The sequence below is a fragment of the Plectropomus leopardus genome, chromosome 10, assembly GCF_008729295.1.
Source record: "Plectropomus leopardus isolate mb chromosome 10, YSFRI_Pleo_2.0, whole genome shotgun sequence".
Lineage (NCBI taxonomy): Eukaryota > Metazoa > Chordata > Actinopteri > Perciformes > Serranidae > Plectropomus > Plectropomus leopardus.
Window position 1 is genome coordinate 1,104,177 of NC_056472.1, and position 26,115 is coordinate 1,130,291.

A 26,115-nucleotide genomic window follows, 5' to 3' on the forward strand; every position below is an offset into this window, starting at 1 on the left:
TGACATTTTCATTATTTTTACAATATGGTTTTAGTACTTTTGCAACAGTAAATGATCTGAATACTTCCTCCACCGCTGAAACATCATTTACAGCATCATAAATGCCTTGTCGGTGCTGGGTTTTTGGTTTTCCTGTAACACCGTTACTGACACTCTGTAAAATCTACTGTTTACAATGTTTAGCCAAAGTTTACTCAACAGTGCGTCTATCTCACCACTGCAGCAGCTCCTCTACTTCTTACAGCCTTTTTTGGTGGCATCCCATTTTTTAGGCATGTTTCAGAGTCTTTGCACACAGCACTTTGCACAGCTGCCCATATATATACTGTTAAGGGGATGTTACCTGTGCTAATAGGTGTGTCAGAGCACATTTGCATAGTTAAGAATGTTTGGTGCATCTATCGATAGTTGATATCTCTTATTTTTTCTCTTGACAAAAAAATATGAGACATATTAGAGATTGTTGCAGTATGAGGCCCACTGAATACATTTACATCCGGACAATAAAACAAGTCTTTTGGAGAAAGTGGCAGCAGGACAAAATTATTATGATCTAGTTTATCTAGTGTTCTCTCCTGTGAAGCAGCAGTGCAATGAGAGGACAGAGTGTTGTGACAATGCTCAATTTGTGTCTGAATTTTAACAGGAGTTAAATGTTCAGAGGTTGAAACTGGAGGCAGTCGCCTGTTTCTGTGTATAGGACTTTGTGTGGAGATTGTCAAAAGAAGAATGCATCACTGTATGTGATGGCTTCTCTTTTCTGCTCTCACCGCCATCTGTTCTCTATCTGAAGTCTTTGTTCTGCTCTGGGTACAGTTTGACCTGGCCTTGCTGCGGGGTCATGCTGCACAGATCACTGTGCACTCTGTACAGCAATGCTACTGTTCTGTTACAACATTAATACCAAATAGAGCTGACGAACATGCTGCTCCATTTCCTGTTATTAACCTGGCAGAAATGGAGCCTAATATATCATATGTTTACTAGGGCTGGACCCAAATATTTGACTATTAGTTTATTAGTAGCTTTTCAGTTTTCATTTTGGTATTCAGAGAAAAAAAATTTTCAGAGGATGAATGCCATTTCGGTGTTTGTGATCCTGCTGCTGGGCCTGTCACACACACAGTGACAGGAAGGATCATTTTACCCAACAGTTATTAACTTCTTCGGTCTTTTACATGTGTGAAATGAAACCCGTCTCTGTCAGTCAGTAATGTGTGTCACGTGAAGAGGGCTGTTGTGAGATGAGTGAGGAACAACGCAGGAGTTAATTAGTATGTTTACATGATGTTAGAAAAAGTCACTATTTTGCTAATCTGACTAAAACCAAAAAGGTATCCGTGTTGTCACCGTTCAACATGCAACCTGTTGCCACTTGCTAACTTATTTGGTTTGTGACATAAAAGGTCACCAGAAAAAGGTCCAATAGCAACTAGCTGAAAGGTGGAGCTGGACATATCTCTGTCTATAAATGGATTCTCCCCTGCTGCTTGTATACTGGGACAAGGATGGTAGTCCATATAAACGGCCTAATCGAGTATGACCCTAGCTAGCCTCAACTTAAATTTGTGTGCACGTACTCTGTGAAGTCTACAGCAGAGTTTTAGGGGGTATCTTAGGAATCTGAGCCCAGCACTGTCGCTGATGTGATGTTAAGTCTCTATAAAACCAGTTATATGGCTTTGAACTACTGAAGTGAAGTTGTTATGAGATCAGAAGCTTTTTATAGATCTTTTCCCATGTGTTTGTGTGTGTGTGTGTGCGTGCATGCGTGCGTGCGTGCGTGCGTGCGTGCGTGCGTGCGTGGGCCACAAAAGGAAAAGGCGTTTAAGACGAGTTCAAATGGATTTTGGTTAATACTCCCTGTTAATACCTGGTGGTTGCAGATTTAGGAGAGCGCAGGTTTCTGGGGTTTCTTCAGAGCAGATCAGAGTACTTAATTAAAGGTCTACTATGCAGGAAGTGTAAGTGTTTATAAAAAAGAGAAAAATCAATCCCAGCTTTGTCACCTGATGTTTTGCCTTGCTATGTTTGCTTTTTTTTCTGTGTCTGTGGATTTCCTATTTTCCTCTTGAATGCGTGTTGCTTACAGCCAGGCACCAGGAGTCAGATGCATAAACAATGTGTATGCATGAAAAACATGCATATGGCTTTCCCACACATTAGCTGGTGTGCAGTGAGAATATGCACACCTCACAGTCTTCATGTTTTAGGGCTTCCCCACTTTTTTTCATACTCAGTGTACTGTGCTTCAGGGGAGGTTTTGGCCTTCACATTTTGCTACGGAGTGAGCACTCTTTGGTATTCGTAGTAGCACACAGGCAGGCAGCGACACAGATGAGAGATAAGGAGAGATCTTCTGCTTAGAGGTGGTGAATTTACAGCTCACAGCAACTTATTACGACACAGTGTCTGGCTTTTTTTTTGTTTCTATTGTCCGCAAAAAATGTTTTCAATTTGCTATTAGCACTGTTAGCTTGTTAACTAAATGACGTGAATGCCGCAAATGTAATCATGTCGTCTACATATCGCAATGAAACCCGTTTGAACTTTCAAACTTTTTATAGAAAAAAGTAGAATCATCAAATATTGAACTGCCAAATCTGATTCGACTGGCATAATTCTGAGTCAGGTACAGGGCTACCAGGCATACACATGATTTTAACTGAGATCACTGTGGGTGATATGATAAGGAAAGAATATTAATTGAAAGATGCATAACATTGTTTTTAGCATTGTTTTGGGCAGCACAAGTATCAATATGCAACTGAGTGTTCAAGGGTGTTTCTAAACCCATTTATGGCAAACTGTGGGTTTGGAAATAAGGCTAGTGCACATGCACCCTGCACCACAATGATCAAGATTTAGAAAACAGAATCAGGGAGTGCGCACGGCTTTATAATTCTGACAAAAAAGAATGTGTATGCCTATTTCTGCCTTTGTGCATACACACAGTTTTAGATGTGAATCTACACAGAGTTTCATGCATCTGGCTGCTGGTCACTACCTTTTTATAAAGCCCAATCTCACCTGTGTGCTGTGGCCAGGAATGTCCCAAACACAGCAAAATCAGAAAGTCCAGGCAGAGAGCAGAATGTGTGCAGATACACACTGAGTGGCTCATTGTGAGGACTGGGAGGGATTACTGCTGTGTGAGTCGGTACATTGTTTTTGAGGAAAATCCTGCATAATATGCCTTTAATGGCTCTATCTGAGTGAATTTGTGTGTGTGTGTATTCCCTGGAACTCACCAGCGAGCTGTCCTCCAGTCACAGGCACCACTCTGTACGGCGACCTTCAACACAACAAGACACACAGGCAGGTTAGTGCAGAGCAGAGGAGGTATGAAGCTGAAAGAAATTCTCCATCCTTCCTCTGAGCTGACACGCTGTACTCTTCCTCCCGCTAACTAATTCAAGTGGTAAGGCAGACACACACACACACACACACCCTGTTTACAAAGAAAGATTAACAACACTCAGATGATGTTTGTCAAATAAAAGCTTTCAGATTTTACCCTAAGATAAGATAGCAACCATGAACACAAGCGTACACGCACTCACACACACGTACACACACACACACACACACACACACACACACACAAACACAGTGTCCTCCCTTATCATCGTGTGTCTGTGGATGTGTGTGAATTCGCATAAGGTTGTGAGTGGAGTGTATTGAGTGTTTTGTCTAACAAGTCCAGGGCAATTGCCATCATTTAGGTTGAAGGGTCATTCCATTTCCTCGCTCCACTGACAGCTCTCGGAGTGCATGTTGGAAGAAACATGGGAGAGACTGCTGCTCAGTCCACCTTTTTGTTCTGGGAAAAATGGAAAATTTAGACAGCACTGGACAAGCCTCTGAAGGTCATTGTGAATTACCAAACAGCAGCTTTGGAAAATTCCATTGTACAAATGAAACTGGATGTGTCATCTCTGGATAAGACGGGGTTAATAAATAAAGATGCTGTTACTGCTTCACAGTTTATAGATTTAATGGACAATAATGCAGCAGTTTTCAACCTCACATCTTCTCACTCTGATGTAAACATCGATATAAATACAGACTGAAAATGACAATTGCTGTTGTCTTCTCCTATGATAAATATGATCATGTCATGTGATGTTAATTTAGGTCACTCCCAGAGATGATTCATGATCTCTGGGGCCTTCATAAAGATTTCCTTTTTAAAATGTTTCCCTCACCATCAACACTTTATACTTGAAAATAAAAGCAGTAGTGTGGTACAGTGTGTTTAGGTGCAGGCATCACATCGTCTTGAACCTGTCCAGTGGTTCAAGACATAAACAACTACATGCAAGTTGCTAATGTGAGAAATGTGAATATCAGCATTTCAGCCACCTGCTGCAACAACCGTTCCCCATCTAACAGGTGAGCTGAGCAGCCTAAGTCTTCCAAAAAAGAAAAAATGAAACTGACAACATCAGGACATGTTTACTAGCACTGTCAGTGTTAACACCTTAATCACGATGTGATTAAGGTCCATAATTAACACATTCATTATTTTTAATCACGTTAATTGCTGACTGACATTCTCATCTATAAGAGGCTTCACCTGGCTAAGTTTTAAAGTTAGAGTGATGATAAAGGTATCATATGACACTAGAAGACCTGACGAACTCAGTGATATCAACCACTGTCAACCAACCATAGCTTCTAGGTAAGGAGGTAAAATAACGCTCCAAAGTTGGGCTAAATTTTGGCAATGGCAAAACAACATAGCCATTTCTCAGAGGTGCCTTGACCTCTGACCTCAAGATATCTGAATGAAAATGGGTTCTGTGGGTACCCATGAGTCTCCCCTTTACTGATATGCCCACTTTATGCTCGTCTCATGCAGGTTTTTTTTGCTGTCATTTGATTCCCAATCAAGACAATGATTTAAGGATTTCTTTATCATATCAATATGCAAGAAATTGCAATTAATTGTGATTAACTATAGAAATTTTCAAAGGCCCCACCGTCACCCTTACAGAACATTTGTGAGGGCGCCACTCAACCTAACTTACATAACTTTACGATAAGTATGTAACGTGACGTCATTCTCGGTGCGCTAATTTGTTAGATATGAAAAACAATCTAGGAGGAGATGCTGTTATGTTGCTGTACACCAATTTATGTTACTGCATGTGTTTATGTACAGTTTTGTCTGATAGATACATCTCTTGCCAGGACAAATGGTGGCTTCTAATAAATACAAAAACATGGAAATATGTAAAATGAAAAAAATGAACACACAACTGCACGGCAACTCACAAAAAAGCTCTTCAGTAATACTGTTGAGTGTTACAGTAAGCAACATCCACATTCATTGCCAAGTGGATGTTATCTACCATGTGTAATCAGAAATAAACTAATCATAATACTTAGTACTGCCTGCCACTGCCCAATCATTTCAAGGGCTGAGGGCTCAACTGCAAAAACCTGATTTTTAGAAAACGTTTGATTCATTTTTTACTGTCAGTTTCATTTGTGTAACTGCAACAAAGAGAGTAATTTGTTGTCTAATTTTAGCGGTGACATTATTGTTTCCTGTAGTGTTTAACAGCCAATCAAAGTGCACGATGCACAAAGAAAACTTGATTAAGGTTTATAGGTTTTTAACAAAAAAACGTTAAGATTTTTTCGAATGGGATGCCCATCAGCTCACTAGTAGAGCGGGGGCCCCTTGTACAAAGGCTGAGATTTTGACACAGGGGCCGTGGGTTCAACTCCAACCTGTGGCTCTTTGCTACATGTTTACCCCTCGCTTCCTCCCATTCACACTTAACCTACCTTTTCAATGAAGGCAAAAAGTCCAAAAAATAATCTTTAAAAAGAGAGAAAACAAGGACAAGCGGTTACAGAAAATGACTGACTGACTGACTAATTTTACTAAATATTGGTGATGTAATCTCAACAACAGATTACTAAATAATCTATTTTTTGCTCCAGTTTTGCTTCTGTCATTCACATTACTAACTTACTTTTGCATAACATAAACATGAGTCAGGCCTGTCTACTTCATAGTGCTGTTTAGCATCATAGCTAGGCTAATGTTAGCACTTAGCACCTGGAACATTTGGAGAGCTATCAGCAATCACAGGCAGAGTAGGTGTGGGTTTTCCTGCAAGGCATACTGGGTAGGCGCACCCTGCGAATCAGTCTCGTCTCGCCTTAATGGCATTTGTAGACATGCATCATTATCCCCAGCAGGATGTGCACTCTGTGATTCCAGTGAACACAGAGAAACATGCAAGATACAAAAAGCAAAGTCACCATTTCTGCTTCTGGTTCTCTGTTCTATCTTGTTTCTCACACTCAGTATGTTTCCATGCACAGTTTAAGAGTAGCTACAGTTATAGCTCAACTAGGCCATTTCATTGGACGACTGTCCTTGTCCCAGGATAAAAGCAGTGGGGGAGAATCCATTTATTGATGTAAATATGTCCGACTCCACCACGACAGCTGGAGCTATGTCCTCTTTCAGCTAGTTGCTATAAACCTTAGTATTTATACAGTCTATAATATAGACCCAATCACACTCATGACTGTTTATTTACGATAACTTAGAGGTAGAAAACCCTGCGTCACGTACATATAAAAAACCAGCAGTGAGTTAAATCTGTCTCTGTTGATTAGTTTTAAGCCACCTAAATAAGCAACATCAATATCAGTTCAAGCTTAGCATACGCTGTATTTACAATATTTTCAGCGCTTTGCATTGCTGTCAGACAGCCCTTACTGGTGGGGATTTGAAGATGTTCAAAACTCCACTGAGAAAAACAACCATTTTATTCCACTGAACAGCAGAGCTGCTGCTCTACCGCCGCCTCCATCAGCTGTTGTAGAAGCTAAAGAGGAGACAATATTCAAATATAACAAACACTTACACTGATATTGATTTTTTTAGGTGGCTAAGATATGTTTTGCTGCAGCCTGTCCACAGCAAGAATATATTCAAAATGAATATAAAAAACTACCTTTTCAAGTTGTATGCACCTCACCAGGGCCAAAACACAAGTCTCTTCTCAGTGCTTACATTTTTTCAAATGCCACGTTTTGCAGCACCCCATCCTCCCTCATCACTGAGTCCAGATAAAGTCAGACTGAGGTGTTTACATGACAGAATAGCTCGACTTCCATTCGAATTATCTGGGTGCCTTAGCCAGATTTCAAGAAATTCAATATGGTCCTATTCAGTCAAACTAGCATGTTTACAAGTATTTTAAAATTCCAGTTTTAGTTGGTTGTTGTTGGAGTTTACCCAACAACAACCAACATCAACATATGCACCCAACATCAGTGTGGACTACCCGGACATCTTGGATTCTCTAGGCGGTGCCCTGGAAAGGGTGCCGACTGGGTACTCCATGGCTCTTCTCAAGGGACTTCAAAACTCATGTGGGCAATGACGGAGAAACCTGGAGGGGTGTGATTGGGAGGAACAGCCTGTCTGATCTGAACCCAAGTGGTGTCTTGTTATTGGACTTCTGTGCCAGTCATGGATTGTTCATAACGAACACCATGTTTGAGCATAGGAATGTGCATACGTAAGTGTACTTGGTACAAGAGCTCCCTAGGCCAAAGATCTATGATCGATTTTGTAGTCATATCTTGCAGCCGTCTTGGAACGAACAAACTTCACCTGCATCCTGGGGGAGGTTGAGGACATGGAATCCGAGTGGTCCTTGTTCAAAACCTCCTTTGTAGAGGCGGCTGCTCGAAGCTGCGGTCAGAAGGTCGTTGGTGCCTGTTGTGGCGGCCACCAAAGGACCCGCTGGTGGACACCAGCGATGAAGGAGGCCGTCAGGCTGAAGAAGGAGGCCTTTCGGGCTTTGTTGGCCCGGGGGTCTCCGGAAACAGCAGACAGGTAATGTTTGGCCAGAAGGTCTGCAGCAGAGGCAGCCGCCAAAGCAAAAACTCAGGCGTGGGAGAGTTCGGTGAGGCCATGGAGAAGGACTTTTGGTCAGCCACAAGGAAGTTCTGGCAAACCGTGAGCAGCTCCTGAAGGGGAAGCAGGGCTTGTCTCAGGCTGTCCACAGCAGGGGAGGAGAACTGCTGACCCTAACTGGGGATATTGTTGAATGGTGGAAGGAACACTTTGAGGAACTCCTGAACCCTGCCTTCATGTCCTCTGTGGAGGAGGCAGAGTCTAAAGGCTTGGGGCACCTTCATCCATATCCCTGACAGAGGTTGCTGGGGTAGTCAAAAAGCTTGTTAGTGGCAAGGCGCCTGGAAGTGGATGAGATTCGCCCTCAGATGCTGAAGGCTCTGGACATTGTAGGGCTATCTTGGCTGACTAGCCTGTTCAGTGTTGCGTGGAGGTCTGGTACGGTGCCTGCAGAGTGGTAGACCGGGTTGGTGGTTCCCATTTTCTAAAAAGGGGACCAGAAGGTGTGCTCAAATTATCAGGGTATCACACTACTTAGCCTCCCAGGGAAAGTCTACTCCAGGGTGCTGGAAAGGGGGCTCGAACCGATTGTGATTCAGGAGGAACAATGCGGTTTCTGTCCGGGCTGTGGAATAGTGGATCTGCTCTTTACCCTAGTGAGGCTGCTGGAGGGGTCGTTTGCTCATCCAGTCTACATGTGCTTTGTGAAACTTGGAGATGGCCTACAACCGTGTCTCTTGGGGAGTCCTGTGGGGGTATTGCGGGAGTACGGGGTGCCAGTTCGCTTCTGCGAGCCATCTGGTCCCTGTATAACCAAAGTGAGAGCTGCGTCCGCATACTCGGTGTAAAGTCAAACACATTCCTCGTTTGTGTTGGCCTCCACCAGGGTTGTCCCTTGTCTCCGATCTTGTTTATGATTGATTTTCATGGACAGGATCTCAAGGCCCAGCGGGGGGGAGGAAAGGAGTCCGGTTTGGGTATCTCAGAATTGCATCTCTGCTTTTTGCAGATGACGTGGTTCTGTTGGCTTCATCACACCCGCACCTCCAGCATGCACTGGGGAGGTTTGCAGCCGAGTGTGCAGCGGTCGGGATGAGAGTCAGCACCTCCAAATCTGAGGCCATGGTTCCGAAAATGGTGGACTGTTGAAAATGGTGGACTATTTCCTCTGGGTGGGGAGTGAGTTGCTACCCCAAGTGAAGGAGTTCAAGTATGTGGGCGTCTTGTTCATGAGTGAGGATAGAACGGAGCATGAGATGGACAGGCGGTTTGGTTCAGTTTCCACAGTGACGCGGGAGTTGCATCGGACTGTTGTGGTGAAGAAGTAGCTGAGCCGGAAGGCGAAGCTCTCGATTCACTAGTCCATCTATGTTCCAACCCTCACCTATGGTCATGAGCTCTGGGTAGTGACCGAAAGAATGACATCGCAGATACAAGCGGCCGAAATGAGCTTCCTCCGGAGGGTGGCTGGGCTCAGCCTTAGAGATAGGGTGAGGAGCTCAGACATCCAGGAGGAGCTCGGAGTAGAGCCGCTGCTCTTTCGTGTCGAAAGGGGCCAGTTGAGGTGGTTTCGGCAACTGATAAGGATGCCTCCTGTGCGCCTCCCGCTAGTGGCGTTCCGGGCACATCCTACTGGTAGGAGGCCCCAGGGCAGACCCAGAACACGCTGGACAGATTACATATTTAGTCTGGCCTGAGAATGCCTTGGGGTTCCCCAGGAGGAACTGGAAAGCATTGCTGGGGAGAGGGACGTCTGGAGTGCTCCGCTTAGCCTGTTGCCCCCGTGACCCAGCTTCAGATAATCAGATGGAAAATGATTGATGGATGGATTGTTTTAGTCAGACAAACACAGTAATTCGACTTTTTCTAACATCATATAGACGTACTGACTGCTGTCAGTGGTATCAGACACAGGAGACACTAGGGCTGGGCGATTAATCAGATTTTAATTTCGATTTTTTGGCTTCCTTTAATTTTCAAAACAAGATAATTGAGATAAAAAGATTATGTGCAGCATGATGAGTCTTACAATGTTGCTCCCATTTTGTCTTTTATTTTGTAAATCAAGAACACTCTTTCGTCTTGCTCCAAGTCCAAACAGAAGTTTCAGCACGGGTTGAAAACAGAGAGCCACAGCGTACTGCCTCTCTGGTTGTTTTGAAACTTCACTGTCTCATTGTGGTTCCAGACAGTGTGCGCAGCACGAGTGAGAGCACGAGCGACAACGAGCACAAGTGGGGAGAGCAAACGTGTTTGTGCCGGTGATGGTGACAGTGAGGCTGCAGTGAGAGGAGCAGAGAGTATGACATGAAACATGGATGTGTCATGTGTCAACAGTTGAGGCTGTCTGTCAGAGAATAATGCTACACCTCTGAAAGATCCGAGACACGTTCCCATGTCTAGCTTGCCAGCTGCTGATTAAAATGACAGAAGTTAGCCCCGAAGTTAGCGAGCCAAGGTAGCTTCCCACTGGAAACTGACCAGACTTCCTTAAGGTGGACTGTTAAGGTGTGCCCACTTTTCTTATTGTAGTGACACTCCCAGCTGCTTCTAAACAGATAATGGAGAAATGTCTGTCTAGTGAGTCTCTCCTGAGTTGGTCAAACAATCATTGATACCAATTCAATTTTTTTTTTGTGTGTGTTTGATACAGTTACTGTTATGTATTGTTAAATTATATTAGTTGGGTTAGGTTTTATTATTATGTGATTGTGAACAAACTACAGTAATGTGCAAGATGTGTTACAGTCATGGGTGCACCACAAAGCTTTCATTGTTTTTCAGTTCACCTGTATTTAAAGTTAAAGCATATCCAGTGTTAAAAATAAACACCAGAGTTGATGTTCAATGACTGCATGATGTTCTGGAGGGCAGTAAGTAATCATGTTAAATAATCGTGATTTTAATATCAATCAAAATAATCGTGATTATTATTTTTGCCATAATTGAGCAGCCCTTGGGGACACTAGAACAAGTAAATACACTCATCCCTACAATGTAAAACACAAGCAGGAAATAAGAATGAGCAGGTCTATGCGGGAAAAACTGGTTACAGTAACATGAGCCAAACCTTTCTGATAATAAAGTTTGATTATCTCTAATTTCAAGAAAAACATCTGTACAAGCAGCAGTTAAACAGTGGAATAAACTGCACTGTAAGACTGACAGTAAGTCATCAGAAGGAAGCACAATACACAGAAGCTGACCTTGAGCACAGGAGGACTACTGGGAGAGAAGGCCCAATCAAGTGTTGGTAATATTGGAGGTTTAATGAAAAGCTAAGTGCAGAAGCAACAGTTTAATCAGAATAAACTTATCCTGTGGCCAAACACTGCATCCACCATGACTCACAATGTCCAGGAAACTAGCAAATGTTATTTCATCAAAAATAGTCATCAATGGTACACAATGTTCTTAGATGACAAAAAGGCAGAAAATAAAACAGGAGCAGTTTTTATTGTGATGAAGCGTTTTGACTGGGAGCAGTTATTCTGATCACTGCTGAATTACATTCACAGCTGTGCGGCTTCTAATGAAAAGCTACACGTTTGACGTTTCATGGCTGCGCACTGAAGCAATATGTTAACAGACTGGGAGGAAGGAGCAGGGGACACTGGGATTTACAGTCAATCAGCCAATGTGTCTTTCAATCAAACAGCCAGCTGGCTTACTGAGCAAATGTTCTGTCAAACAATCAATTAATCAATAAAGACATCAGAAGCATGCAGGTTTTCCAATACCTCTCTGTGTTGTGTGGCATGGTGGGGTCGATGGACACAATGGCTCCGGAGGAATCCAGCAGAGACAGATTAGTGTTCCTGCAATGAGGACAAAAACGTGTTAAAATTTTACTGTAAGTCACTTGTCTGTTTGGTGTGTCTGGGCCTTGACCCTCAACCTCAGGAGGCCTAACAGTCACTACATAAAACATTAACTGGATTTATTAATGTAAAAATGAAATAACATTTCTAAAGCTATAATATCATATCATATCATATCATATCATATGGTATTTCCCGATGTTTCTATTTCAGTTTACAAATATACCCCTTCACCCCTGCTTCAAACTGAGAGATGATACAGACTACACAGCATGATAAATCATTACTAAACAGGGGTCATGGCTGCCTGCACTGTACAACAGCAGAGCAGTATCCGGTGTTAGGATTCAGGCACTGCTACTGTGTGAAAACAGGATGAAAGCAGCACTGTAAACAGGTCCCACTGTGATACTGACTGTGATACTGTGTTCAGCACCTCTGTGGTGTCATATGGTGTTAAATGTCAAATCAAACAAGAAGAGTCCTTCTATGGGAGCTAGTTATCACTGTGCTGTTTGCAAACTGCTAAAGCTGACAGAATTAACACAGTTGGTGTGTGTGTGTGTGTGTGTGTGTGTGTGTGTGTTACCTTGGCACACCCAGGGCTGTGCAGAAGAGCTCCTTAATGTCACACGGGCTGCAGAACCTACTGAACACCACCTGAGGGACACACACGCACGTACACAAACACACACACACCAGCTGTGTTAATTCTGTCAGTTGTCAGGGAATGATTTATAATTAACGAACCAAAAGCTGACATGCATCAGACAAAATTAACATATTGAATCCACATATGAACCTGTTCACAACATGATAGAAAACTTTGAAAAACAGGGAAAAATATCACATGCGTAATTATTAATGTATATGAGATGTTAAGAAAATAATATTTTGCTCCAGTCAGTTCAGGTTTATTACTGTTATTAACCTGGTTCATATTAGGACATTAACAAGAGACAACAGCTTGGAATCCTCATGTGTTCTTTTCCACGTCACTTGATGTTAATCTGTTTGAGTTGTCACACTCTGAAACCTAACCCTGTCAGACTGAGTTATCAAGACAGTTCCCTCCCTTGTTCACACATTCACTTGCTAGTTTATTCTGAGCAGCAAATTTTGATTCTCATCTAGTGTTGAACTACAGAGTGTTAGCCTAAAGCGTGACTCTTCAACAGCAGGTCCACAACCCCCTAAAGGGTCCTCAGAGTTACTGTATGGGATCCGCCAAATTGTTATTTGGCAATTTAAGTTTTCATTTAATTAACAAATTAAAAAATTAAATACGATACATCTGAAAATACACATAAACATGAATCCAACCTAATCTTAGCAACATTGACTTGTACCAAAAAAAGGAAAGAAAATAATTAATTTTCAGTACAAACTGTTAACCAAAAATCCTTGTGCAATCATGTAAGCTATCTGACCTTTATTCGCTGTGTGGCACCTGTCCATAATATCAGGGCAAACTGCTGGCATATTAGCCAATAAGCTGTATTATTTCTTCAAGTGTACAGACATTCTTGTGAGCCACAGTGGATTGTTTAGTGACTTTTCTAACATACAGTCCACCTCAGAAACAAACACAATACATAAAAAATATAATTATTATTGCCAATAATTATTATTTTAAATAGCTTAGTATTTTATGTACCATAAAAGGGTATATTTATGGCACTTAGGGTCACCTTACATATTATTTTAGACCCACTTTTATATGCAACTCAGTGTTATACAGTATATTTGTAGAGGTTCCCTGGTCTCCTTGGTCTAAAAATGGGTGAGGACCCATGCCATAAAGAACTATAAATGCCGTGGACACTATGTTTTTGTTGTCATTGTGATTTCGGAGGCATAATATAATGCATATATTATACTTGGATGCAGTAACAGACATTAAAAATAGTGCACTAAGAGTATTATAATACGTAATAATATAATGCATATTTTATTATATATTATAGCCTCCTTGGATACAGTGACAGACATTAAAAATAGTGCACTAACAGTTTTGTTTTCTGGTGTGAGAGCATGGCCTAGTCTTGTTTATCATATGTGTGAAATATGTAAAGTTGGACTTTTGTCATCACTTCTTTTCATCTTTTCACTGCAGATCACACAGCACAAAACTTTTGTTCAATACAACAAAATTTACTTTTGAGTAAAGGAAGACAAACGAAGGGAAGAAACAAAAGTGAAAGTGCCGGATGAAGAGAGGGAGGAAAGCCAGCATCAAGGCGAAGCTGACCCGCCTTGGACAGAGAGCTGTTCCTCTACCAAGCATTTTTCTGGCTAATGTCCAGTCGCGAGAGAATTAAGTGGATGAGATAAAAATTGAGGTTCACTCAGCACATCAGAGACTACTCTTCACACATTAGGGCTGGGCGATTAATCGTATTTTAATTTTGATTACGATTTTGGCTTCCCTCGATTTTCAAGAGAGATAAAAGATTATGTGCAGCATGGTGAGTCTTACAATGCTGCTCCCATTTTGTCTTTTATTTTGTAAATCAAGCGCACCCATACTTCGTGCTCCAAAATCCAAACAGAGGTTTCAGCATGGGTTGAAAACAGAGAGCCACAGCGCACTGCCTCTCTACCTGTTGAAACTTTGTCGTCTCATTTTGGATCCAGCATGTACAGTGAGAAAGAGAGCATGAGCGACAAGGAGCAAAAGCGGGGAGAGCAGACGTGTGTGCCAGTGATGATGACAGTGAGGCTGCAGTGAGAGGAGCAGAGAATATGACACGGCTGTGTGATGTGTTAACAGTTGAGGCTGTTTGTCAATGAATAAATGCTACACCTCTGAAAGACCTGAGACACGTTCCCATGTCTTGCTCACCAGCTGCTGATTAAAGTGATAGAAGTTAGCCCCGAAGTTAGCAAGCTAAGTTAGCGTCCCACTGAAAACAGACCAGGCTCCCTTAAGGTGGACTGTTAAGGTGAACCAGCTTTTCTCATTGTAGTGACACCATGGATGTATTATAGGGGACACTAGAATGCTCACAGAGACATGGTTAACCCCTAACATCCAGCATCAAGCTGTTGCACTGGATGGGCAGATTTTTTTGGGAGCCATAAGGACACAAGACTTATGCAAATTCACTGAATGCACTCCAGGAATTGAATGATGCCATCAGAAAAATTGTTTAGAAAATGAGAAATAAATCTACCTTCTATTCTCAATCAGCTACTTTCTCCTCCTTCTGTAGATGTTAACAGCATGGCAAGGTGTCTCTTCTGGTTTCTTCCATTTTGGTTTCTTCCTTTTTTTTCTCGTTACAGGGGTTCTTTTTCGGGAGTTTTTCCATGGGTGATGTGAGGGTCTAAGGGCAGAGGGATGTCGTACACTGTAAAGCCCTCTGAGGCAAACCATGTTTTGTGATAATGGGCTCTATAAATAAAACTGACTTGACTTGAATTGACCTGACTGTCCTCCTGCAGCAGGATATCATAGTTCTCCCTCCTCCTCTAACAATTGAAAGTGGAGCAACCAACCACTGGGGAGAAACTCTGAACGTGCAGGCTTCCCACGCTCCAGGCTCTTCTTCTGATTAAAGAATGTGCACATTGCAGCACAGCGGCAGTAAATATTTGGTGTGTTTCGTCCCTCCCTCAGCTTCATATACAAGGTCAAGCAATGTCGTTGAACATGACAAGTGATATGTGTCACTTTGCGATATACAATGAGCGATGACCTATATAGATAAAGAAGGTATTTGCATGTGATGTGTGGCATCATAGAGCACAAACAGCCGAGGCACAGCCAGAGATGACAGGGGAGGCCGGGCAGTGGTGGCGGAGGCAGGAGGTGGGGGCTACTTTAATGAGCGTTGTCAGGAGGGTGAAAGAAGAGATGATTGTGGAGGAGGAGAGAGGTCAAAGAGCACTTGAGTGGTCTGGCAGTGGCAGACCGTCACAGGTGGAGGAGACAGGGACTGGTGGGGGTCAGCAGACAGAGAGCATTACTTCACAAGCAACACACATACAGCTGCTTTTTATTTCTGCTCTGGAACACACTGCAAGGGCTGACTTTTCCTACTCTTCGAATTACTGAATTTAATATTGCACAAATATCCTCCAACACAATTTGAAAATGTATGGTTATGAAAGCCACAATAATTGTGAAACTCTGTCTCCTGTAACTTTGACTAAGACTGACGAATAAAAAACAAATACTGCTCCTATCAGATATCAGCATGTGTCCTCTGTTGACCATAAACCCTTGTCTTTGGCTACTTTTCTGGTTACAGTTCTCATCCTGAGTTAGTGCATTTTGTTTTTATTTCACTTGACTGCAAATAATTGATCTATTTAGGTTTTAACTGTACTCACATTGCTCATTAAATCTGCCCAATCCTGCTGTATATACTCAGGTACTTCCTTGTACTGAGTCAATACACGCATTTGAATTGTCATTATTTTCTGTCCACTTCAGCAGAAGAGGCCATGGAGTCGAAAAAATAGAAAAATATAGCAAAATATAGCAAAAATGTTGCAAGGATTTGAGGAGCTACAGGCTGCTGCATCTACATGTTACATTCATAAACAAGCTAACTGAGCCACTAGTGTCATACATATCAGCTGCAGAAATTAATGTACTACCTAAATGAGCATTGCAAAAAATAAGCTAGGCTAATGTAACTTGCTGTTGGTTTAATTTCCAGTAAATATCACAATATAAAATATGTGCTTTCTGATATAAAAAGTAATGTAACAAACCTGGGAAGGTTTTAGGTGTTAACATCTCCAGTCTGATCTCGAGCGCAAAGCTGATAGCTACATGGTTTGTTTGCATGAAGTAAAAGAGGAGCGAACAGAGAGCATAGTGGACAGAGAGTTGCGGTGTTACGTGATGCTACTTGATAGTTAGACACTTTCTGTTGGGCAAAGGTGTCATTATGTTCCACTCAGGACTGGACTGGTAAGTCATCGTGGATGCCTGGTAAAGTTTAATAAACTGGTCCAGTCCATCTCAGCATAAAAAAGGTTGAGAACCACTGGTTAAAAACAACAACACTGAGTGACACAAAAGCTGCTGAAAAAGCAGGAACAGGTTGGTTCATGGTCCATCATCAGATTGCACCTTACCACTGCATTTGCACTACCTCAGTACTCTTGCACTACCTCAGCATTCTATTTATTCTATTTTTATATATTTATGTCTATTTCTATTTTCTATTATTCTTCTTATTTTTCTATGTATGTCTCTGTATGTCTTACGTGCCAAGCTGCTGTGACAACTAAATTTCCCTCCGGGGATCAATAAAGTCGTCTAAGTCTAAGTCTAAGTCTAAGTCTAAGTCTAAGTTGAAAAGTTAGGTGGCTAAAACTGCCCAGGTTCAGTGGCTCAAGTGTTCCTGGGAAACGCCACCATGTGTCAGTGAAAAACAACCATGTTCAGAGGCTCACATCTCTGGAAAAGGCTGCTATGTGCTGCTAAGAACACCGCAAAGTGAAAAACAACCAGTATTGTTTTTTGTTAGTCTTGAGCAGTGGTCTACAGGTTTGCAGACATCTCGCGGTAGTGTCGCGCCATCCATCATCCCGATGGCAATTAAGCTCATATGCTACATCACTTTAACAACTTTCAGGGCATCTAAATGATGTTATAGAAAGTCTAATTATTGTGTTAGTCCATGTCAACATGTTAGTCCGACTGAAATCACACTAAATCAAATTTCTCAAAATTGGACTAACACACCCAGATGATGTGACTGGAAGTCCAGCTATTCTGTCATGTCAACACCTCAGCTGGACTTTAACTGGACTTGGCGTTCTGCACGTGCTCCTAGTCGCTGCACCTGGTTAGAAATAGGGACTGTTCATAACCTGTGAGGGGGGAAGGGATGCTGCAAAACATGTCAGGCATTTAAAAAAAAATGAAAGCACTGAGGAGGGACTTTTTAATTTTTTATTTAATTTTGGCTTAGGTGAGGGACATACATCTTGAAAAGGTAGTATATTACATTTATTTTAAATAAAAAAGTCACACCCCAGTCACCACTCTTCCCTGATAAATAAAGTTCACTCCCACAACACCGGCACAGAAGCTAAGTGATGTCCTGCTATGGACAGGCCCACAGCAAAACATACTTCAGCCACTTAAAAAAATCAATATCAGTGTAGGTGTTCATTATATTTGAATACTGTCTCCTCTTTACCTTCCACAGCAGGTGATGGAGGCAGCGGTAGAGCAGCAGCTCCGCCATTCAGTGGAGTAAATTTTTCTCAGTGGAATCTGATGTTTTTGATATAATGGCTTCAAATCCCCGTTGGTAAGGGTTGTCTGACAGTAATGTAAAGTGCTGAAAATATTCTAAATGTAGTGAACACTAAAACTTTTTTGTAGGTAGCTTAAAACTAATCAATGAAGGCAGAGTTAACTCAGCGCTGTTTTGTAATATGTGTGTGATGCAGCAGTTTTACCCTGAAGTTATTGTAAATAAACAGTTATGACTGTGACTGAGTCTATATTATAGACTGTATAAATAATATAGGTTTATGGCAACTAGCTGAAGAGGGCAAATCTCCACCTGCTGTGGTGGAATAGGACATACTTTCGTCAAAAAATGGTTCTCCTCTGCTGCTTGTATATTGGGACAAGAAAAGGTGTCACATTAAATGACCTAATTGAACTATAGCTGTAGCGCCACTAAACGGTGCATGGAAATTTACTTGTTCATATGCTACGTATGAAATTGTATAAATTTAATGTATCTTTTATTTGAAAAAACAAACCATGTGAACATCGTCTTCTGGTGACTGGGCTGAAATAACATCATGACAAGCAAAAAGTCAGCTGAATGTAAATGAGTGTGCAGCAGTAACGTGTCCAGTGGGATATGATAACAGCAACTCTAGCACTCTAGCTGATGAAAGAGCTGAACGTGTTTCCTTTGGTCATACAGCAGCACTTTGAGTTTCCGATTTTGCTCTAAATTAACATATTTGATGAGTTCAATAATTCTCAGGATGTGTCAAAGCAAAGCAGTAATGTTAATTTTCTCTCCACAGTATTTACTGCTGCTACACAAATTCAGCTTGTTGTTTTAAGATACCGAAACCAATTTCAATAACAAACCCCACTTTATCACAATTGGTCCCCTGCTGCTAAATGCACCCTGGATGATGATCTCAAATATCAACTAGCCGCCTCTACTGTCATGCAAATGAAAAAGATGCCATATTTTAACCTGATCACGCAAAGAGAACATGCAAACCAGAATCTGATTAAACGTATAAGGACGTGAGACAACAAAAGGAAAACAAACACTGAAAACAATGACTTCAGGGACAAAGACAGAGCTCATGATGTAGTAATAACATGCTTTGTAATGCAAGTTGCTGTTCATCCAGGGAGTGTATGAAAAGAAGTGCTGAATATGCAACAGATATGTTATTTACAACAAAGAAAATGCATTTCAATTAAAGCTGGAAAACACAAGACCATCCACTGACTGTACTGATTTCCTTACCAATACTTCATCCTTTCATAGTCAAATCAATGCATATAACCTACAATCTGTCTCCCTGACCTGAGACTAATCCCACATTAAAGCCAAATCTAAATCTAAATGGTTGTGTCTGTTGCACTGCTTGTACTTTTCCAGCCAAGCAACAGAACAACCAGCTGAGTATTATACAGATTTTTTTATACAGCTGAATACAGAAAATTTGGCTGCTGGTGAGGTATCACATGCAACCACACAGCTGCAGGACACACACACCATTCAAAAGAAAAAAAAGACGGCCTGAGACATTGTCTCTATTTATCTATGGCTGATAACACTGAACACCGCTGTCCATAACAAGTTACATCCAAAATTTCATCTCTATTTAATCTTTCTTCTATTTAATTTCTTTCTTCTCTGAGTTCTCAAGACAAAATGAGTTTAGGGGCCGATTACAAGGAAATGCGTCGCTAGAAAAGCTTTGCAGGCAAACCATTGCTTCCCTACGGGAGAGCGCACCTGTCAGGCACTCCTTTCTTGCTGCTGCAGTACACGTTTCTGGCAGTTTTTGGGGGCGCATGAAAGTTTAAATATTTTTAACTTTTCCACTCATGACGCAGAGTCACACCACTTGTCAATGTCACTTCTGGCCACAAGCTCTCCCAGCCATTTTTTATATGTGCTTCCAAGGTGTTTTTGAAGCGGTCATACCTGGTGTAATGTGTCTCAGTGTGATTTGCCCCAGATTCTTGTTTTTATGGCTGATGAGTAAAGCAAATCTACTTGCATATTTTATCAGCATTTATCTGGTGGCTGATACCAACTTCCGACCCTTCTCCTGATGCAAAAATCTTTGAAACTAGTGCGACATAGCAAAGAAAACAGAGAGAAAGGACTGTGGCACAGAAAGCATACAACTACCAGAATGCACTGCGCCACACCAGACCAATAAACGCCTCTGTTGGTACGTGACATAATTCAAATTGATCTGTCTGACAATGTGGTAACTGTTGCTGGTAACAAATGATTTCATATACCAGTAAGCTAAAACATTTCTCTGAAAACATTTGTTCAACCTTGGTTTATATTTGATCAGAGCTGCTTAGTTTTACTGTCTGATCTCTGTTTTTTCAGCCTTTGTTTTCACTGTGCAGAAAGCAGTATGGCGCCCACTTCCTGTTCACAAACTCTTGCTACTACAAATAAACAGCACACTAAAATATGTTTCTGAAATATTTTTGGTGAGAAAAAAACAGTACAGTAACAGAAGCTTAATTTACATTTGATCGGCACTGCCTAGCTTAAGTGTTTGGTCAGAGTTTTTCTGAGTTTGATAGATAGATCTAGATAGATAGATAGATAGATAGATAGAGAGAGAGAGAGAGAGAGAGAGAGAGAGGGTTCAATCCACATCTACATTCTTTGTGTATTCTTTCTTTCTTTGTGTGCTGGTGGTATGTGTGGCGCAGGCAATATAAAAATGTGCAAGTACAGCCTGGCTGCTGCCTAATTCCGGCACACCCAGCTAGCAATATTTGGTTCTAAAAACATTCTGAGAATGGTACAATGCAACCATGAAATGTTTTAGTAATGTTTCCAGCGGCAAGTTATGTTTTAGTACAGAGAATGTTCTTAGGGTAACTTTGTCTACAAACGTCAAAAAGAGTTGTTTTTTTTTTTGTTAATGTTACATTACATTTTCATTAAAAAAATGCCCTATAATCTCAGTACTCAATAACATGTTCTGAATTAAGCTTTTAGAATGTTTTTCCTTTGTTCTCATGTAACATTGTGGGGATGCATTCTATGCTTTGTCAACTCTCAAAATCACCAAAACATCCTCAGAATGTTGCCATTAAAATGTTGCATCTTAGTCAGCATTCAACCACACATGAACATTATTTGAAATGATAAACATCCTTAAAATGTAGTTTAAAATGCTTTTTTTAAACATTATTGTTGTTTTATCATTATTTTTTGGGCTGTTTTTTTAACTGTGTGTGTGTGTGTGTGTGTGTGTGTGTGTGTGTGTGTGTGTGTCCCTTTTCTTTTAATCATTCTGTGCCCCTCTCTAAATTTAGACATTTTTGCAGGTCCATAAACGCAGCGCAAGTGAAACTCATCATGCATTATTTTTTATCCCTCAACAGCAGTTTGAGTCACAGTGTGGACAAGTGATCAGTTGATCCGTTCAGAGCTAATCAGACTGATGGATGACAGGAGAAGCAGAGTGCAGAGAGAGTGAATGCAAACTTTCAGACACAGCACAATGAACAGTTTAGTTTCACCCTCACTGCGCCTGGTGTTCCACTGCTCCATCTGTGACAACAGTATGCACTGCTCTCCGAGACTGTGGTGCAGTGAATACCTGCACTGTCCTTATATTCCAAAAGCACTCCTAACGGTCCAACGGTCCAATTCCAAAAATAGAAAATCTACTCATAGTGACAGATGTTTTAATTGTGGCTGGCTGCCACGAATAAATGGACGTGTGGGAAACCCTGAGACAAAGCGTGTCATCTGGTGGGGTTTCAGTGGGAGGGGAGCAGAGAAAACTGGTTAGATGGAGGGAAGTTTACCATGGCTCATCTACATGTACTACCCAGATTGTTGGGATACAGAACTGGTTAAAAATCAGCAAAGTATCCCTGAGGCTGTATTAACCCTTTAAACAAGAGCAAAGCCACTCACCCTGTTGCATTTTGAAAATGTGTAAATGAGGAAGCAACATGGTTTTAGTAAAGCACACACACACACACACACACACACACACACACACACACACACACACTCTGTGAACTCATAAAAAAGACACATCGCAATAAATGCAAAGTGCCGGTGAGGCATAAACCTCATTATATGGCCTTTTATGAGCTGCCATTCCTCCTCCATTGGTTTGTCAATGTAAACAGAGCTGTGGCTGCATTCTCTGACTCAACACTCCAGGCTGGAGGTGGACTTCAGCAGTGCAGATTTTCTCTATTAACAATAATGGGATAATTCAACTGAAATTTACACCGCATTTAACTGTTACAATTACAATTACTACTCAGCAGTCCATGAAGTACATTTAAGATAAACATATGTCTGTGCGTGTGCGCGTGTACTTTACAATATTGGATTTTTGTGCCGACTCGAGCATTTTGCTTTTTCTCACTTAAACAGAGGAAGTAATGATGTTTCCTACATGAGGGCAATGATTCATGTTTTTAATTTGCCTGTGGAAGGCACGGTTCAGGTCACAATAAATCTGGATGTTCTGGTGGGATTTTGGTTCTTGTGGTTGAGGCTGACAGTGATTTAGGTTTTCCAACTAAAATGAGCAACTCTGTGACCCTGTGCAAACAGCTTAGGAAAATGGATGGATGGCTAAATGAAAGGATGAATGACAGCAGCTGACTGGCCTCCAATGTTGAGAACTTGGAAAAGGGAGAGAATTGAAGTTTCACTTTAAATTCTCTTCCTTTTTGGTCTCTATCTAACATGCAACATGTGTCAGTGTTTCCCAGACTTGCAGTATCCGCAGGACTACACTACAGTGACAGAGAGGTCATCAGTAGCTTACACAGATTCAATTTGCATACATTTGGTTTAATTGAAGCTGACATGCAGAAACATTTCTGTTTTCCCTTTAATATTTGCAGGATTTTTTAATAAGCGTCACCATCTCACACCAAAGAATCGCTGTCAGGTGGATAAGCTGGCAACCTGAAAGCTGCGCTCTGTGATTCTCATGCAGTTTGTTGGCTGAAAAAATTGCATGGCTGAGTGTTTTTAGAGGTTAGAGTTACTCTTTAACCTCACAGCTCTGCAGTCTTCAGTGAAACAAACCTGTCTGAATGTTCTGCCTGACTGTGAATAATAACCACTTCACCCACAGCAATCTGTTTCTCCTTGCATCTAACACACACACGCACGCGCACGCGCACACACACACAAACACACAGAGAAGACAACGGTGAATTTGCAGTGAATAGTGATGATTCATACACATCATCATAACTATGATGTCTCTACTTATGCACACTATTTTTAGCCAGTAAAGTGCTCCATATCATTACATTCACTGCAATAAACAGACATGACATTTAGACTAAAGGCCATACCAGTGTTTGTGTATACTTTTCTGTAAATTATTCACAGCACACAACAATCATGATGCTCCCTGTGATGATCACCTCATTGAGCATCACATGTCAGTATTCCAGGGGATTTGTATTAATGCTACAGTAATGCTTTTGTGAGAGTTTTATGAACCAAGGACACACTTCTCTTTTAGTTAGTTGAGCCCAGGCTGCCAAGAAATGATCAAACTACTGATAACAAAATAAACCCTCACCACATCTGATTTCTATAAAATCCATATATGGACTTGCAGGGCGTCCGCTACGTGCACACTGAATTTATAGCAGTTTACCGTTTTTAATGACATTTGTTTAATTCCCTACATCACTGTAACATTTACATTTTAAATGTAATATTAATGTAGGGACTGTTTTATACATATGATAGGCCTACTTGCTCTTTTTTCTTATTCTTCTTTTTTAACCTCCTCTGGAGTCTGAAGACTTACTATGGAACACTGCAATGGACAATATTAAAGCAAGTAGCCTGTCAGTCTGTTAACAGCTAGGAATGCACAATAATATCTGCACACCTTTGATAGATGCTGACTTTAAAATGAAATCTCGGAATGGGCCTGCATGCTGATTTTTGTCCATATCACACACCGACTTTTCTTTTTTTCTTACAACGTGAACATGAACAAAACATCAACCCCAAGATAAAGCATTTTTCTTATTTTGCACAATGAATAAATATTACATAAACTATAAATCATTGTATTTCATATCTCTATCTGCTGGTGGGCCATCACCATAAGTTTATGCATTATATTGATGTTAATTCTACTACAGAGGACACTTGGTGATGACTTAAATTGGGCAGGAAAAAAGTGGATAAATTGATATGGCCTACTGGCCAAATGGCATGTCTGGCAAAAAAAATCGAATATGGTGCACACCTATTAATAACCTAATCATTGACAGAAACAATGAATAACTACAGAAAATACATAATTGAACCAGTACACTGAAATAATATTAATAATAATAATAATTTATATTGTTATTCCTATTATAGGCCTATTATTATTAAACAATTATTGACCGCTTTGTGTAGCAGTTTTTTTTACGGCTTTAAGAAAACTTTTATTTCAAAATACCCACGTTCTTAAGATACGCTTTTAATACCTCAGAATGACACTTTTCATGTTTGTGTTTTTGTCAAAAGTTCTCTCAGTCAACTACAAATTTCTATTTTGTTCTTTCTTTCCTTTTCTCTGTGTTTGGCATGTAGCCTAGCATATCTATCGTACCTTCTGAATCCTGCCGTCGACGTCCAGGTAAATGACCCGGTAGGAGGACGAAGCGGAGCCCATGGTCCCCTCTCCTCTGCCCGCTGTCGGTGACTCGATGTGCGGTTCCTGCTCCGGGCTCCGTGTCGCCGCTCCGGTCCTGCTCCCACGGCCGTTAAACACAACCAGGCTGGGAAAGTGGAGTCAGCGGTCCGAAAACATCCTACCTGCCTGTCGTCTGTCAGTCCGTCTGTGAAACACACCGACACTGACTCCGTTCCTCTGGAACTCTTTCTCGCGCTCTGTAACCTCGGTATGTCCCGCATCTCATAAAGCCTGGCCACGCGCGTCTCCGCCTCCCTCATTCACTACAGACCTCCTGGGTCTGCGCGCGCTCACCTATAGGCACGCTCTCTCTCAATTCTATAATGAAAGGGTCACACGCGCGCACACACGTGTTACAGAGTTGTACAGGTAAATTAAACGAATACTACCTTTGATTTTGCGCGCATTACCTGGGGGAGAGCAGCTGTAACATCTCCATTTCCACCAACCAGACACAAGCTTGACTGTTGTGACTCAGCGCCCACGTGCTGCACATCTTGTGTGTCAGTGTATCTTTTTTTTTTTTTTTTTTTTTTTAAAGGTGGTTTAATATATGTAAGTCATATTCTAAATTCATGAAAGTCAACAGTCATATGAAACATCCCTCTGTCTGGTTGCCTGAAACAGAAGATTAACACCAGCACAATTTTGTGCAATTTAAAAATAAAACCATATTAAGAAAATTATTAATAATCCCATAAGTTACAGTTTAACCTTTGGTAAAGGGGTGCCCACATTTTTTCATTTTTCATTTGCCCACATTCTCTTTTCCTTGTTATTTTGATAAAAATATATCTGGATTTGGAGATAATTTGTTGTTTCTGTTTATGTATGTGTTCCACCCTTAGAGGAAAGTCTCCAACACACACACACACACACACACACACACACACACACACACACACACACACACACACACACACACACACACACACAGTGGAGGTGAGTGAAATACTTGAAAGCCATACCTGATTAAGAGTATCTAAACAGAAAATAACTTTGATAGAAGCAAACCTAAACTGTGAGGATATTGCTTACATAAAAGTATCAGATAATTACTGTATTTAAGTATCAAAAGTAATTTTATGATATTAAATGTTACTGAGTATTGAAAATAAAGGTACAAATAAATTCTGGTAATAAAAAAAAACAAGCAGTCAGAATTTTAAGGATTATTTAGTAAGGAGCAACCTGAAGGCTACAAGTCATGATAAATTACATCTTGCAATAAAGTTGTTAAAAATATTAAAACTGTTTCTGAAGCTTTGACCTCTTGGTATATTTTAGCCCATTTTTATTCTGAATTCATCAAATACTGCCGCTTTGACAGTGTTCAGGGCGTACAATCATTGACACCAAAAGCCACATTTTAGGTCTATGAGAAGCCACTGAATGTCATTAGCTGAAAACGCAGCCACTGGAGAACCACTGGCAATGTTATAATACAGCGCTGGACTGCACCCGCCATGGCAGCCTGAT

The 26,115-nt window shown here is 41.1% G+C and overlaps 1 protein-coding gene across 1 annotated transcript in view; it reads right to left on the reverse strand.

The window, feature by feature from the left end:
• The window catches only part of pde9aa (phosphodiesterase 9aa), a 46,262-nt gene extending 21,423 nt beyond the window's left edge, over positions 1 to 24,839 (reverse strand). Inside the window, exons 1-4 of the mRNA XM_042494655.1 lie at positions 24,553 to 24,839; positions 12,308 to 12,378; positions 11,638 to 11,715; positions 3,252 to 3,295 (exon numbers count right to left, since the gene is read on the reverse strand). Coding sequence (XP_042350589.1) covers positions 3,252 to 3,295; positions 11,638 to 11,715; positions 12,308 to 12,378; positions 24,553 to 24,615 — 256 coding nt within the window. The 5' untranslated portion in view covers positions 24,616 to 24,839. The remainder of the gene's footprint in view (positions 1 to 3,251; positions 3,296 to 11,637; positions 11,716 to 12,307; positions 12,379 to 24,552) is intronic.
• Positions 24,840 to 26,115: the final 1,276 nt, after the last annotated feature.